A 17113-nucleotide genomic window follows, 5' to 3' on the forward strand; every position below is an offset into this window, starting at 1 on the left:
GTGGCATCCCTAATAAACACAGATAACTGCTCCTGCATCTTTCCATGTGCCTGCAAACTACACTTGATGTGATTGACGGGGCGGAGTCACATGAAAACTAAAAAATAACCGACATGGGATATTTCGGTTTCGATTAGTTTTCGGTTAATCGTCCAGCCCTAGTTAACACTACAGAATAATATAAATAAAAGTATCCAATAAAGATGGATATGATTATTTTTTCACATTACAGTAAAGAGATTGAGTGGAAATGTGCAGAATGGTCACAAAAATGATATCACAGTGCAAAACAAATCTTCATATAATCGGGGTGTAAAGTGAGCTGGACCTGTTCTGGAAATGCCACGTGAGATTCACGCACATGTGACTGTTTTGTGCTGTACCTGCGTCTGCTGTGCCGCTGATAATGGACTCTTGAAGGCTTTGGCCATGATGCGCTTGATTTCCACTCCTGTGCCGTTCCGCACACACATGGATCGATCCCACTGAATCCGATGATCCGGTTCACACGGGTTGAGCCAGGACAGCTCATCCTCACACACCAGGAGAGGCGGAGCCGGCCGGATAAACTCAGGACGAAAGTGGCCTGACAGAGAACAGACAGGCCTGTTTAAAACCACAATATGTCATTTTTCGCCGCTAGAGGTGGATTATTCAAAACAAAGGCGTGTCTTGATGACTTGATTGTGCCGAGCTTTTAATCTGCCGCAGATGAGCGATGTGTGTGTGTGGTAACGCAGCGCTGTTTATCATATCACACACATGTAGGCCTGTCACGATAACACATTTTGCTGGACGATAAACTGGCCAAGAAATTATTGCGATAAACGATAATATTGTCATTCTAAAATAATGATAATGGCATAACAATGCAGGTACACCTTTTCAAAGATCAATAAACGTTTATTTCTAAAGACTATTTAACACTGAAAACGGAAAGCAGTTTAAATAATAATAAATAAATGAACAAAACAACCAAAACAAAAAAAGCAATGGACTCTCAGTCTGTTAACAACAAAATGCACTTGAATAAACAACAGCGGATGATTGTGTTTTAGGTAGTGCTGGGAATCGATTAAATTAAATCTGTATCACGATTAATACCTTTTTAATGTTTTGATATTGTAATAATTTCAGTTACTCTCCAAATTAATGTAGAAACAGTTTATTGACAGTATATTTTAAATATGTGTTGTATTGTCATGTTTTTATGAATGAAGGCCAGTATCACTGATGTCTCTATGAAGCATTAATGACGTTACATTACAGTAAAACTGAAAGCTCCCAATTTCAACATTTATTAGGCTTTAAAAAAACAACTTTAAAATTTAAGTGAACTTAAAACAATCTTTACATAACCCCATTATAATAAATGTTATTTTTAGATGACTGTGTTGAGCTGGAGAACAATGATCAGTTTCTGTCCATCAATGATCCAAACAGTGTCTAATAAAAACACATTAGATATTAAAGCGGCTTTGGTGTTTCCATGGTTACTACAAAATAAAACCGGAGGGAAATGATGTCATTGACGGTTCGTATCCAGGTTAAAATCTGGATTTAAACATTCGTGATAATGCAAGTACACAAGTCAACAAAATATATAACATTGCTCTAGATCCAAAAATCTTACACACTGTGCCTTTAACCGTAGTTTCACAATGAAAACAAACCAAAGATCACACTCACTCTCCAGAGGAGGACGTGGTCCAGTCACCAGCGACTCTGTGATCTGATTGGCCACGGAGCTGTCGAAGCCCGAGTTGGAGGAGTCTGGATCCGGGTCGCTAAGCAGGCTGGGAAAACTGGCCTTACTCTGAGTGGGAAGCTCCGACTGACGCTCTGAATGAAAAGACACAAGATGTTTGTTATATCTCTGTGCGATTATGATTGTGAACTATATTATCGGCCAGCTAGTTGGATATATAAGTATTGGCATTCATACTAAATCAATAGCAAATCGGCTCGGCTCTATGACTGTTTATATCGTCACACAATGCAACTATATTTTCGCTCAGCTCTAATCTGCTAAATGAAGATATTAATATATTATAAACATTAACATCAGGGCTCCAGACTAACTTCTTGCCTTGGTTGCACTGGTGCGCCTAACTTTTTTTATTTAGGTGCACCCAAATTTTTCCCTGGCACGCGTCCCCTTTAACGCCACAATTTCAAGGTCACCTTTTTATCATACATCATATACATTCATACATATTATGTAAAGGACAACATAATATATGCATTTACACAGGGATTAAAATCACAGGACTATTTAGCATTACTATTTTAAAACTACAGTTTTTAACAAAGTGTTAAAAACTTATTTAAAAAATAATGAAATAATAAACAATGAAATACAATTTCAATACAACAGAATTTTTTATTTCCTCTGCCTGCTATACATATCACGCTTTGATGATTGTCATAATTATGTGGTTACTACGGTAGCCTATTGATTTTTTAATAAAATTGTGCCAGCTGAAACAAATGCTATAATGAAATTATGAATTATTACGGGTAGATAACCGCAGGATTAAAAGTGGTCGAACTTTTTTTTCAAAGAGCCAGAAAGTCACTTTGCAGCAGACAAAACTAATTAACAATGATACTAACGTTAGCGTTTCAGGTAGGACAGTAGAGATATCAGCAAATATCGTTCTCAAAGAGATTATTTTTGTAATATAATATAACAATGCACAATCACAGTAGTGACGCCGACTAGGTTAAGCATTTACTGTATCTGACGGAAATGTTGCAGGCTTGCAGCGCGATATGCCAGTCTCTTCAAAGGAAGATTACAAACGGCGAACGCCAAATGATTACACACGACGACTGTTATTGTTGTGGTTTGCTTGATAAAGCAGTGTAAACTGACAGGAATATCTGGACCACAGCCAATCAGAGGCAAAGACCCGTCCCATCTCTGTCTCTGATTGGTGGTTTAGACCACGATATGATCCAACCATGAGAGTTCCATAGAAATATATACATAGATGCCTCATTCGACCGCTCCACGTATAGCGGCCCATAGAAACACACGCTAATGAGGCATCTATGTATATATATCTATGGTTCCGTCAAAGGAGAACAAACGCTTTGTTCGTGGAGAGGCAGCGGATGCGAGGATGTTAGGTGCACCGGTGCGACCTGGGAAAAATTTTAGTCGCACCATTACAAATTTTGGTCGCACTCTAGAGCCCTGAGCATCATAATTTTTTTGTGAACACAAAAAAAATCATAATTATTCCAAACTTTTGACCGGTAGTAGGGTTGGGTACCGAACTCGGTACTTTTAAGGGAACCGACCGAATTACGTCGATACTACCGAGTACCGATTCACATTAAATCAATCGGTACCAAATTTCGGTACCTGAGAACGCATACTGTGATATAGACTAGTGTGTGTGAATATTAAACCGCAAAAAGACCAAATACGAATCATGCGTGTCTCTGTGCGAATGAATGCCATAGACGCGCTTTACAGTCTATGGGTTTACCTCCACACACACACACACACACTCACTCACTCAGAATCGCGCGTGATGGTCGCGTGTTTCCATTTCTGCCTCTCATATGAGGACATGAACGCACAAACATCATCTCCAGAGCCACTGAGAGTCACTTCATGAGTATTTTACCGTTTAATTTGAGAAAAACTACCGTCATATCATAAACACACAGAAACTCAAATTCACGGCAACCCGTCAAAATAAAAGTTCGGCTAACTTGACAAATAAATTATTGTACAGCAGAATTTAGATACGTCTCAATGTAATAATAATACTAACACTAATGTAATAATACATTATCAAAACTTTATTTTTTAACGTTTTTTTTATTTATGAATTACAATTTTTCTTCATGTTTTAATTTGAACCATATAAAGCTCAGTTGTGCAGCACTTTGTTTGAAGCTACACAGTGATATTTTCCCCCATCTAGTGGTGAACTTGTATATGACCATCCAGTGAATATTAGTTTCTGTTCCTCTCAATTCCGATTTCGTTTTAACTCCTACGGTGGCCGATTTAGTCCAAGATTAACATGGCTTCCAGTTCGCCCTCGTCCACATTCGACACGGTGCCATCGAGTGTTAAAACGCCAAAGGCGAAGCTTGAATTTACGGGTATGTCCCTCTTTGGCTAATGTACTTTCAAGATGGAGGAGCAACATGGCGACCCGCATTCAAACCCTCACCCGTATGTATTTTCAATGGCATATTATAAACTTACGAGAATACTTTATTACTTGAAAGAAGTAAATATACATTAATGAGCACATATATTTTTGAAAGAACTAAGTGTTTTTAGCTAAGAATAAACTAAAAAAGTTACACAGTGTAGCTTTAAATTAAAAGATAAATTAAATTAAATGTCTTATGTCTTAATTTGATTACCAGAAAATACACAACACATAATTTGACTCCGAAAAAAAATAAAAAATGGCATTTGGGGGGTAAAATATGTTATTTTGGCAGGGCTGCCTGATAAAAATCGCATTCCTGGGTCTGTATATCACACAATTGGGGTCGCTTCAACCCAACCTTGGCAACACAGGTCAGTTGAGTTCTGTTGACATTTGACAACTAACGTTATGCGTCGCTCCGTTGCTCTGATTGGTTGTAGGTCTATCCAATTGAGGTCTTTCCTGGTTCAGTTGAAACACGCCCCATAATCACAGCCCAACAGAGCAGGAGCAGACTCATATTCTGACTAGAATTGAGGATGACGACGTCAGGCTAGTAAACATCCCAAAAGTACCGAAAAAAGGTACCGTTGGGCAGAAGTGGACAGTAACGAAGTATATTTACTTGAGTACTTTACTTAAGTACACTTTTTGAGTATCTGTACTTTACTGAAGTATTATTTTTTAGGGAAACTTTTACTTTTACTTCACTACATTTGAAAGACGAATATCGTACTTTTTACTCCACTACATTTCTATCAAGGTCCTCAAAGTCGAAAGTCGTTTCTGTAGCAGCTTTGCAAGCATTTTTTTAGTGATTAGCCTATAAGTAATCACTTTTGTAGGGTCATAATTTCCCAAAATTTTTTGAACACTGATCAGTTTATAGCAAAATGGAGGAAGACGGTTCCTCGGCACAGTGTGTGCACCCATGGCCATATTAGAAAGTAAGTTTCAGTTTTCTGAAAAGATTAAAGATTAGTTTCGTTGGCATACACTTGATGAATGTCTCATAAAATGTTAAAAATCGTAAATGTCTGGGAGAAAGAGAAGCATAGACATATGGATGATGAAGGAGCTCAGTTCAGTCTGTTTTTTTGTGCCTCTGAGATGCCAGAGCACGAGTACTGAATAGAGCTTTCTTTTGTGTTTTTTCACACTTAAACAGACCAATACACACAAAATGTAAACATTTTCATTTTGGAAAGTATTCACGTAAACAAAGTTGATTATGTCATAAGTGAACGTAAACAGTTGGGGGAATATCGGATGTGTATCAGTGTGTAGGATTTGTGCATTCTGCCTTAAAGTGACAGCAGCTTTGTAACTTTTATACAAGTATTTAAATTAGTTCAAGATAGTCGTATGCTAGCATGTCGGATAGAGCATCACTGACTGGCTTAAACCACCGTGAGGGCTATAGCGTGCATTCATACAACAATGCAACAATAATAAAATAATGCATCGACATAAAAAAGGAAATTTACTTTTGATACTTAAGTACTTTTATAAACAAGTACTTCTGTACTTTTACTTAAAGGGTTAGTTCACCCAAAAATGAAAATTCTGTCATTAATTCCTCACCCTCATGTGGTTGGACACCCGTCAGACCTCCGTTCATCTTCAGACACAAATGAAGATATTTTAGTGTAAAGCTGATGCTGAGAAAGGCTTCAGATAGGCCTCCATTGGCATTCAGTACATTCACACTCACAAGACCCATAAAAGGCACTTAAAACATCGCTACAAAGTCCATCTCACCACAGTGACTCTACAATAATTTTACGATGCGACGACAATAGTTTTTGTGCGCAAAAAAATCAAAATAACACCTTTATCCAACTTGTTCTTGTCTTCCGTGTGTGTCTCCACGACGCATGCGTGAGAATATGACGTAGCGCCAGCGTTCGGGAATCCATTAAATACACACTTAAGCCCATTTTGAGAACTACACCGAGACCTAAAGCACAATCAATGTAGAATTCAACAGCTTAGATACGCGCGTCTTCCTCTGCTTGTAAACAAATCTCTTCTGGGTCATGTGTCCGAACGCCGGATCTGCGTCATATTCTCGCGCATGAGTCGTGGAGGCACACACGGAAGACAAGAACAAGTTGGATAAAGGCGTTATTTAGATTTTTTTTTGCGCACAAAAACTATTGTCGTCGCATCGTAAAATTGTTGTAGAGCCACTGTGGTGAGATGGACTTTGTAACGACGTTTTAAGTGCCTTTTATGGGTCTTGTGAGTGTAAATGTACTGAATGCCAATGGAGGCCTTTCAGAGTCATCAGATTTACACTAAAATATCTTCATCTGTGTTCTGAAGATGAACGGAGGTCTGACGGGTGTCCAACGACATGAGGGTGAGGAATTAATGACAGAATTTTCATTTTTGGGTGAACTAACCCTTTAAGTAAAAATAGTTTTTTACAACTTTCACTTGTAACGGAGTAATATTTGACCAGTGGTACTTTTACTTTTACTTGAGTAATGGAGTTGTGTACTTTGTCCACCTCTGCCCTTGGGTACCGGTACCGAATTTCAGGTACCAGTACCGTTACCGATACAAGTTAAAATGTGAACGGTACCCAACCCTAACCGGTAGTGTAAGTGATTGTAAACAGGCAGGACAAACACAGATCTGTGCATTAAGCCCTGCAGTGTAAACATGTGTACCAGCGAGGGCCAGCTGCAGTCCGCTGATGTCTATGGTCTGCGGCGTGGCGCTCACGTCCATGGAGGAAACCTGTCTCGGCGTCTTCTTGAAGAGATCTCGCGGCGGGGCGAGCATCAGCTGCGACAGGAAGAACTTCTCCGGTAGTGTGATGGGAGGAAGAAAACCTGCAGGGGAGCATTAAAGGGTTACTTCCAGGGTCCGAAATTAACACCCGCCAAATGTTGGTAGATTTTCCATTTGGCGACTAAATTCAAAAGGTTCTCCGCCACACTGGCGGGTGATTTTCATACAAAAATAGTAATGCAATATAATGTGTTTGCCAGTAACTAATCTGGGGACGAGGTGAGTTAGCCACAAAACGTCTTTAGTGCTTCACAGGGCTCGACATTAACGCTGGTCCGGGACAAGTGGAAAAAAAATGTAGAAATGTGGAGTTTATTTATATTTATAACATGATACAGTTGCAACATCCGACTGAGGACCATGGCCTCGGATTTGGAGGTGCTGATCCCCATCCCAGCCGCTTCACACTCGGCTGCAAACCGTCCCAGTGCATGCTGAAGGTCCTGGTTAGAAGGGGCCAACACGACAACGTCATCCGCAAAGAGCAGAGACGAAACCGTGTGGTCCCCAAACCTGACACCCTCCGGCCCTTGGCTGCGCCTAGAAATTCTGTCCATAAAAATCATGAACAGAACCGGCGACAAAGGACAGCCCTGCCGGAGTCCAACATGCACCGGGAACAAGTCTGACTTACTGCCGGCAATGCGAACCAAACTCCTGCTTCGGTCATACAGGGACCGGACAGCCCTCAGCAAAGGACCCCGGACCCCATATTCCCCCAGCACCCTCCACAGGACGCTGCGAGGGACACAGTCGAATGCCTTCTCCAAATCCACAAAACACATGTGGACTGGTTGGGCAAACTCCCATGAACCCTCCAGCACCCTGTAGAGGGTATAGAGCTGGTCCAGTGTTCCACGACCAGGACGAAAACCAGACTGTTCCTCCTGAATCCGAGGTTCTACTATCGGCCGTATTCTCCTCTCCAGTACCCTGGCATAGACTTTCCCGGGGAGGCTGAGAAGTGTGATCCCCCTATAGTTGGAACACACCCTCCGGTCCCCCTTCTTAAAAAGAGGGACCACCACCCCGGTCTGCCATCCCAGAGGCACTGTCCCCGACCGCCACGCGATGCTGCAGAGGCGTGTCAGCCAAGACAGCCCCACAACATCCAGAGACTTGAGGTACTCAGGGCGGATCTCATCCACCCCCGGTGCCTTGCCACCGAGGAGTTTCTTGACCACCTCGGTGACTTCAGCTTGGGTGATGGACGAGTCCTCCTCTGAGCCCCCAGCCTCTGCTTCTTCAATGGAAGACGTGACGGCGGGATTGAGGAGATCCTCGAAGTATTCCTTCCACCGCCAGACGATATCCCCAGTTGAGGTCAACAGCCGCCCATCGCCACTGTAAACAGCGTTGGTAGGGCACTGCTTCCCCCTCCTGAGGCGCCGGACGGTTTGCCAGAATCTCTTCGAGGCCAGCCGATAGTCCTTTTCCATGGCCTCACCGAACTCCTCCCAGGCCCGAGTTTTTGCCTCCACAACCACCCGGGCTGCAGTCCGTTTAGCCTGTCGGTACCTGTCAGCTGCCTCAGGAGTCCCACAAGCCAGCCAGGCCCGATAGGACTCCTTCTTCAGCTTGACGGCATCCCTTACTTCCGGTGTCCACCACCGGGTTCGGGGATTGCCGCCTCGACAGGCACCGGAGACCTTGCGTCCACAACTCCGAGCAGCCGCTTTGACAATGGAGGTGGAGAACATGGTCCACTCGGACTCAATATCTCCAGCCTCCCTCGGGATCTGGTCGAAGCTCTGCCGGAGGCAGGAGTTGAAGATCTCTCTTACAGGAGACTCGGCCAAACGTTCCCAGCAGACCCTCACAGTACGTTTGGGTCTACCGAGTCTATCCAGCTTCCTCCCCCGCCATCGGATCCAACTCACCACCAGGTGGTGATCAGTTGACAGCTCCGCCCCTCTCTTCACCCGAGTGTCCAAGACATATGGCCGCAGGTCAGATGAAACGACCACAAAGTCGATCATTGACCTACGACCTAGGGTGTCCTGGTGCCATGTGCACTGATGGACACCCTTATGCTTGAACATGGTGTTCGTTATGGACAAACTGTAACTAGCACAGAAGTCCAATAACTGAACACCACTCGGGTTCAGATCAGGGGGGCCGTTCCTCCCAATCACGCCCCTCCAGGTTTCACTGTCATTGCCCACGTGGGCGTTGAAGTCCCCCAGTAGAATGACGGAGTCCCCAGTCGGAGCACTTTCCAGCACCCCTCCCAGGGACACCAAGAAGGCCGGGTACTCTGCACTGCTGTTTGGCCCGTAGGCACACACAACAGTGAGAGACCTATCCCCGAGCCGAAGCCGCAGGGAAACGACCCTCTCGTTCACCGGGGTAAACTCCAACACATGGCAGCAGAGCTGGGGGGCTATAAGCAAACCCACACCAGCCCGCCGCCTCTCACCATGGGCAACTCCAGAGTGGTGAAGAGTCCATCCCCTCTCGAGGAGTGTGGTTCCAGAGCCCAAGCTGTGTGTGGAGGTGATTCCGACTATCTCTAGTCGGAACCTCTCAACCTCACGCACAATCTCAGGCTCTTTCCCCGCCAGCGAGGTGACATTCCATGTCCCAAGAGCCAGTTTCCGTGTCCAGGGATCGGGTCGTCTAGGCCCCCGCCTTCGACTGTTGCCCGATTCGCTTTGCACCGGCCCCTTACGGTCCCTCCCGTGAGTGGTGAGCCCACGGGAAGGTGTCCCCACGTCGCTCCTTTGGGCTGAGCCCGGCCGGACCCCGTGGTGGAAGGCCCGGCCACCAGGCGCTCGCATACGAGCCCCAACCCCAGGCCTGGCTCCAGGGTGGGGCCCCGGCTGCGCCGTACCGGGCGACGTCACGGTCCTTGTTTTTGTTTTCTTCATAAGGGGTTTTTGAACTGCTCTTAGTCTGACCCGTCACCTAGGACCTGTTTGCCTTGGGAGACCCTACCAGGGGCATATAGCCCCGGACAACATAGCTCCTAGGGTCATTCGGGTACTCAAACCCCTCCACCACGTTAAGGTGGCAGTTCATGGAGGAGAGTTCATGGGTCCTCAGTCGGAAAAGGGTGGCTTGCCCACTTCAGGTTGGTGGAGAGTTCCTGCCTCAAGTGGAGGAGTTTAAGTATCTAGGGGTCTTGTTCACGAGTGAGGGGAGGATGGAACGGGAGATTGACAGACGGATCGGTGCAGCTTCTGCAGTAATGCGGTCGATGTACCGGTCTGTCGTGGTGAAGAAAGAGCTAAGCCGTAAGGCGAAGCTCTCGATTTACCGGTCAATCTACGTTCCTACTCTCACCTATGGTCATGAGCTTTGGGTCATGACCGAAAGGACAAGATCCCGGATACAGGCGGCCGAAATGAGCTTTCTCCGCAGGGTGGCTGGGCGCTCCCTTAGAGATAGGGTGAGAAGCTCAGTCACTCGGGAAGAACTCGGAGTAGAGCCGCTGCTCCTCCACATCGAGAGGGGTCAGCTGAGGTGGCTCGGGCATCTGTTCCGGATGCCTCCTGAACGCCTTCCCAGGAAGGTGTTTCGGGCATGTCCAACCGGGAGGAGGCCCCGGGGAAGACCGAGGACACGCTGGAGGGACTATGTCTCCCGGCTGGCCTTGGAACGCCTCGGTGTCCCCCCGGAAGAGCTGGAGGAAGTGTCTAGGGAGAGGGAAGTCTGGGCATCTCTGCTTAGACTGCTGCCCCCGCGACCCGGCCCCGGATAAGCGGAAGAAGATGGATGGATGGATGGACAGTTGCAACATTCCCAAGAGCGCTGTTTTCCTGAATAACATCACGACTGATTTCCTTTTATATTCTTAAATTGGATCAATAAATTAAATTAGAAGACGACACTGGCTGTTACCAGTCAAATTAAATAATTTACACTGAAAAATTACAACTGCATTAAATAATGTTATGAGATTGTTTTAAATATTTTTTGAATATACAAATAAGAAACGTTGGAAAGATGAAAGTAAAGCACCAGTAGGTGGCGCTGTGACCGTCTGAATGAGTGAGTCATTGAGTCGATTCGTTCAAACGCTGATTCATTCAAGAATGAGGCGGTCGTTTACGCATAGTTCATTGAATCTTTGATTCTATAAATTCATTCAAAACGCTGAATCATTCACTAACACACTGTTGATGTGACACTCGTTCTGCTGTGATCTTTTGGAACTATTTTCGCTGCTGAAATAGAACAAAAACACTCAATATTGCATCAAAATGTGAGTGACTTAATGTTAATCATTGTTTATGGAACTGTCATATGAAATCAGTGTCATTTTCAGTCGTGATGTTATTCAGGAAAACAGCACTCTTGGTAATGTTGCAACTGTATCATGTTATAAATATAAATAAACTCCACATTTCTACATTTCTACGGCAGTGTGTTACTGAGTTTCTCTGTGTGAGCGGAGCACATTTGTTTCGATTTCTCCTCGAGAGGCTGCGCGAGCGTCAACAGTGCAACGTTAGTTACCGTCAGTTCATTATACATTATTATCATTCACTGATGATCGCCACTTACAGTAATGAATGCAGAATCATTCTTGCATTTGGGTGATTCCCTAGTTATTTTTGTTAATGATGTTTTATCAGGATACTTGTCCGTCGGGCAAGTAAAATTCTCTTTCACTTGCCCCTTCAAAAAATCCACTTGTCCCGGACAAGCGTTAATGTCGAGCCCTGGTTATTCTAGATGAAAATGGTCTCAGAACGACAATATTATCGTTTATCGCAAAAACAGCAGAATGTGTTTTGGTGGCAGGCGTACCGGAGAGCGGTTTCTCCGGCTCGTCTCCTGTGGGCGAGGGGTTCAGCAGGTGGGCGAAGACCGCGGCGAAGGGGTTGGCGGCCAGAGGTTCGGTGCGGTACATCTCCCACAGCAGGTAGAGCGCCGTGAGCCGCTGCGGGGCGCTGGGGAGCAGGTCCGGCTGCTGCAGCAACATCACCAGAACCGAGCCCACACGGAAGTGCTCGGCCTTCCCGAAGCAGTGATGGAAGGCGGTGGAAAGCTGCTCGAAGCTGTTGCTGCAGGCGTCCTCAGACATGATGCCCAGCAGGTTGGACAGCTCTTTAGGAGCCAGCGTCATGATGCTTCTGGATCAGGCCACTGGGTCAGCACAACTGGAGAGAGAGAGAGAGAGAGAGAGAGAGAGGGAGAGAGAGAGAGAGAGAGAGAGAGAGAGAGAGAGAGAGAAAAACAATACATCGGCATTAGTGATGCAACAATACAGTTAGTCCACGGTTCAATACATACCTCAGTTTTTACCCACGGTTTTCGGTTCGGTTCTGATGGCTTGTCACATCAGTTTTTTGTTATTCTATTCTTAGGCGACAAGAACAGCAAGAGGTTAAGGAGAAAAAAGACTATTTTTATTGTAATACTCTTTCTTTATTTTACTTAAAATAATTGAAAACCCTTACTTAAACTTAAAACTTTACTTAAAAAAAAAACCTTGTACACATTCCTAGTGTATTGTATAATATAAAATAAATATATATAAAGATTTACACTGGCAGCTCAGAGCTGTACAGCAGCATTTAAGTATGAAATTGAATGAATAAATGTAAAAATAAAACACTACATAGACTTCACTATAAAATATACACTGATTCTTATTAAAGTTTTTCAGTCAAGAGCATTGTCTTTTGTTGTTGTATTAACATTAAAGGGATAATTCACTCAAAAATGAAAATTTTGTCATCGAGAAATGAATACAGGTTTGGAACAATATTAGAGTGAGTAAATAATGACATCATTTTAGAGGTGAACTGTCCCTTTAAAGCTACACTGTGTGATATTTTCCCCCATCTAGTGGTGAACTTGTATATGACCATCCAGTGAATTTTAGTTTCTGTTCTGTTCAATTCCGATTTCGTTTTAACTCCTACGGTGGCCGATTTAGTCCAAGATTAATATGGCTTCCAGTTCGACCTCGTCCACATTGGACACGGTGCCTGTGGGATATTCTGTGCGCAGTGGGATGGTTGGAACTCAACTGGCCTAATTATTCGGCTAGAAAGAACTGCAGCTAATCCAGAGTGAACTTTGATGATAGTAATGTTTATTCAGTCATCCAATTGCAAGGCATAAACAGGTTTGCATGGATATGTACATAAATGTGGTTTCTGTGAGAGAACAAATTAGGATGGTAAATATACATGATAATGACATGACAGAATATACACAGTTAAGAACTGTATAACTATACGTATAAGTTACATTTGGCGCTAAATGCAGCTGCATTAAAAGGAGCGGAGCTGCCGCTGCTAACAAGCGGTGTCCGGTTACAAAAGTGTGTGCGCAGGTTTAGCACTGTATAACAATTGTTAATATGCCGATCAGACCTGATACATATTTCCATCAACATACATTACAAGCAAATATTTTCTATAAACGAATAAACATTGTTAATAACTGAATGACTATTCAAATAGGTGAGCATTACGCTATTGTATGTTGACACAAAAATACTTCTGAGGTAACATCAACTGAATTACGTGATGACACACTCTGAAACACATCCACAATGACAATAACTATTATTACTTACGGAGTTATTAACGCACAGAAATACCACACAAGGAAAAACAGACTTTTGAGGAATAAACAAGCCAGGAAAACTCCGTATAACTCTGTTACTGGAGCTGCTGAGATGAAAACTCTCTGCGCATGCACCAGACAAGTCTGAACAAGTTGACGCGCACAGTGTTAAAACCGGTTAAAACGCGAAAGGCGAAGCTTGAAATTACGGGTATGTCCCTCTTTGGCTAATGTACTTTCAAGATGGAGGGGCAACATGGCGACCACCGTTAGATCCCATTACCTTATGTATTTTCAATGGCATATTATAAACTTACGAGAATACTTTATTACTTGAAAGAAGTAAATATACATTAATGAGCACATATATTTTTGAAAGAACTAAGTGTTTTTAGCTAAGAATAAACTAAAAAAGTTACACAGTGTAGCTTTAAGGACGGCGTGTTCACTATAGGCTGCGCTGCTGTCAATTAAAGACCTGCACGCATCTAATATAAACACACAATTTTACTTTCACTTTAGACATAACTGACTGTGTTTATGTTAACCTTGTGTGTATTTGACAGTATTAACGCAGTAAGACGACTTAGTCCAGTAATCACGTGTTTGACAGGCGTTTAGTGCGCACGCCCTCGGAAAAGTGCATGTTAAAACAGCGCATATGCACGCGAATGAAGGCTTTAAAACGCATGCAAATAATGAACTTTGGTGATTGTGAATAACTATAGTGTTCTGTGAGTATAACTCCACCACTAACATGTGATGTGAGTGTATGTTGTGTTGTTCAGTATTGGGACGGAGGCAAATGATAGAATTTGTAGAAAAATAATTAATTAAATGCAAAACCGGAGAAAACGCAATTCACAGGTGCGTATTGAACCGTGAATGCCGTACTGAACGGTTCAATATTATATTGAGTATTGTGGCATCCCTAATCGGCATGAAACGCTTCGCAAACAAGAACAAATGTAGGGCGAATTGATTTTGTCTGTGGGGAATTGATTGGACGGTGGTGGTTTGCTATTGGTGGATCTCATGTGAGTGACAGGTTGCCCCGCCCACATCATCAGAGGAGAGATGAAGAGGAAGCGGAAGATTACCAGGAAACATGGGTGTAAAAACAATAATGACGTGCATGGATAAATAAATAATGATAAATACTGCAATATTCCATTAAAAAAATTAGATATAAATAATAAAGTCTGACATATGAAATTATGTTTTTAGGCAATTTGCATGTGTTTTTTGTTGTGTATTATAGGCAAGGCAAGGCAAAAATATGCAATTTTGGTGCAGATGCTGATATTTATATGGACAAAAAGTGATGAAATTCTGATGCTTGTAATGAAAATCAATTAAATCAACACATAAAATGCATATAAATATCAATATCTGCCAATATTATGTCTTTTTTTATTTATGATCATCATATAATGCAATGCAATACAATTATGATTGACAGCTGAACTAATAAACCTTCCTCAAAAGCTGATGAATATATTTGAGCTGCTCCAGTACTGTTGAAATATTGCTAATAATAATCCGGTTTACTTTATGAAATCCGTAAAGATATAACGACGTGTGAAGCACGAACTGAAGTAAAAACAATAAGATATTTTGACTTATTGGTGATTTTAAATGACGCTACTATATCGTATTATATTTGATACATAAGGCTTTTATGGCTCATATAGTTATGATGTTGTGAGAAAATGGAGGGAAACACATTTTAGTTTAATTTGGTGATTAAAAGTGAGCAAAAATATGCAATTTTGATGCAGATGCTGATATTTATATGGGCAAAAAGTGATGAAATTCTGATGCTTGTGATGGAAATCTATTAAATCAACACATAAAATGCATATAAATGTCAATATCTGCCAATAACATGTCTTAGTAAGATATTTAAATGTTTAGTTGATGTTTACACCTCTGTAGTTTAAAAAGCATGCAATATTTCATTTTTTCCCCCCTGTATGGATAATCAAGTAAACTCTTCAGTCCAATAAAGTGTTAATCTTGAAATATTACTAACAATATTAAAGTTAATTCTATGTTTACTTTATAAAATCAATAAAGATAGACGTAAAGCAAGAGCTGAAGGTGGGCGTTTGTACAGATATACTAAAGCTTACCTGCTAAACAAGGATAAACAGAAGGTATATAAGGTTAGTAGAACAGTTTTCAGTAAAGTTATGATCAATAATAGGCCTTAGAAATGTGCTAGAACTAGTGTTTATGGAGTTATTACACTTATTGTGCAGTAACTGTTAGCGAATAATTTCACAACATAACCGAATTTCTCAGCTTAATGATTAATTAGACGAATTAATACTGAAAGCTGTTTTATTTCACATCCTAAACTCCTCAAACCACTGTCTATGGGATGTTTTGAGACACGGTCTGTATAATAATAACATGTAACTTACCTGAGGCGAGCTCATTTATACCGTCCGGTCAGCTCATGAATATTCAATAAAAACCCGACGCGGTGACGCTCCAGCGCTGATATGGCGTTTATCTGCGAGATTATACAGGTTAATATTAACTTAATCATTAGACTATTTCTGTTTTATAATCTGAATCTTCTTCACTTCCACTCATAACCGTCGCGGCTGCTGTCGGGGAGCGCTTCCTGTGAGCCGAACGGAATCATGGGAGATGTAGTTTCCACAGATCAACACGGAATACAAATTGAACGTCTATGGCAAGCCGAATTTACATCTAATCAATTTTCATGCTACTAGTGCTTATTCTTGAGATACTAGTACTTATTTTGATTGTGACTAGTAACTTTATATACTAGTGAATATTGTGAATATTAATCTGCGTCTGAGAATGCGAGTCATGTCAATATATGCACTATATTACATATGCCTATTCATTATATTTTTTACTCAAATACCATTAAAAAGGTAGACTTTTATTATATCGTTATTAAACGGCCTACAGTTCTGCATTTTATGCGAATTTGTTCAAAAACCTCCGACATGTTGCACCTTATGCTGTTGGTTTATTAATATTCAACGTATTATTTGCATACTGATTATTTAAATAGTACTCGTATCTTTTAAGGTAAGGATATCTTTGATCTAAAATGTTACTTGTAACTAAAAAATAAGCCCTAATTCTATTTTTTCTTAACAAGTTAAGAATAAGGAAATACTAGGTACTATCGGAATAAGTACTAGTATCTAATAAATAAGTCATAGTACATTTAAAAAAATACTAGTACCTAACGAATACTAGTAATATCTAATAGGCTAAATAAGAACTAGCATCTAATGAAGAAGTGCTAGTATCTTTAAAAACATACTAGTACCTAAATAATAAGCACTAGTAGCTAATAAATAAATACTACTACTTAATGGAATAGATACTAGTATCTAAAGAATAAGTATTAGTATCGTGAAAATATATACTATTTCGTTTTAAGGATTAAATGTTAAGAAGGCTTGCCATACACGTCTAAACTGCGTTCTAAAATAAAATCTGTTTTTTTTATTATTATAACCATAATATTCACTCATATACACGTTATAATAGTATAATATATACATAAAATAATATATACATTTAAAAAAAAAAACAATAAC

At 41.7% G+C, this 17113-nt stretch overlaps 1 protein-coding gene across 2 annotated transcripts in view; it reads right to left on the bottom strand.

Annotated features, from left to right (window-relative positions):
• The window catches only part of cnot11 (CCR4-NOT transcription complex, subunit 11), a 33558-nt gene extending 17397 nt beyond the window's left edge, over positions 1–16161 (bottom strand). The window contains exons 1-6 of one of the 2 annotated variants that reach the window (XM_079821668.1): positions 16118–16158; positions 15947–16038; positions 11745–12097; positions 6866–7030; positions 1690–1842; positions 384–586 (exon numbers count right to left, since the gene is read on the bottom strand). In XM_079821668.1, coding sequence (XP_079677794.1) covers positions 384–586; positions 1690–1842; positions 6866–7030; positions 11745–12063 — 840 coding nt within the window. In that variant the 5' untranslated portion in view covers positions 12064–12097; positions 15947–16038; positions 16118–16158. Of the gene's footprint in view, positions 1–383; positions 587–1689; positions 1843–6865; positions 7031–11744; positions 12098–15946 lie in introns of both variants that reach the window. The other variant, XM_079821667.1, reaches the window with a different exon arrangement.
• Between the last annotated feature and the right edge of the window lie 952 nt (positions 16162–17113).

Source organism: Gobio gobio, assembly GCF_949357685.1.
Source record: "Gobio gobio genome assembly, chromosome: 7".
Lineage (NCBI taxonomy): Eukaryota > Metazoa > Chordata > Actinopteri > Cypriniformes > Gobionidae > Gobio > Gobio gobio.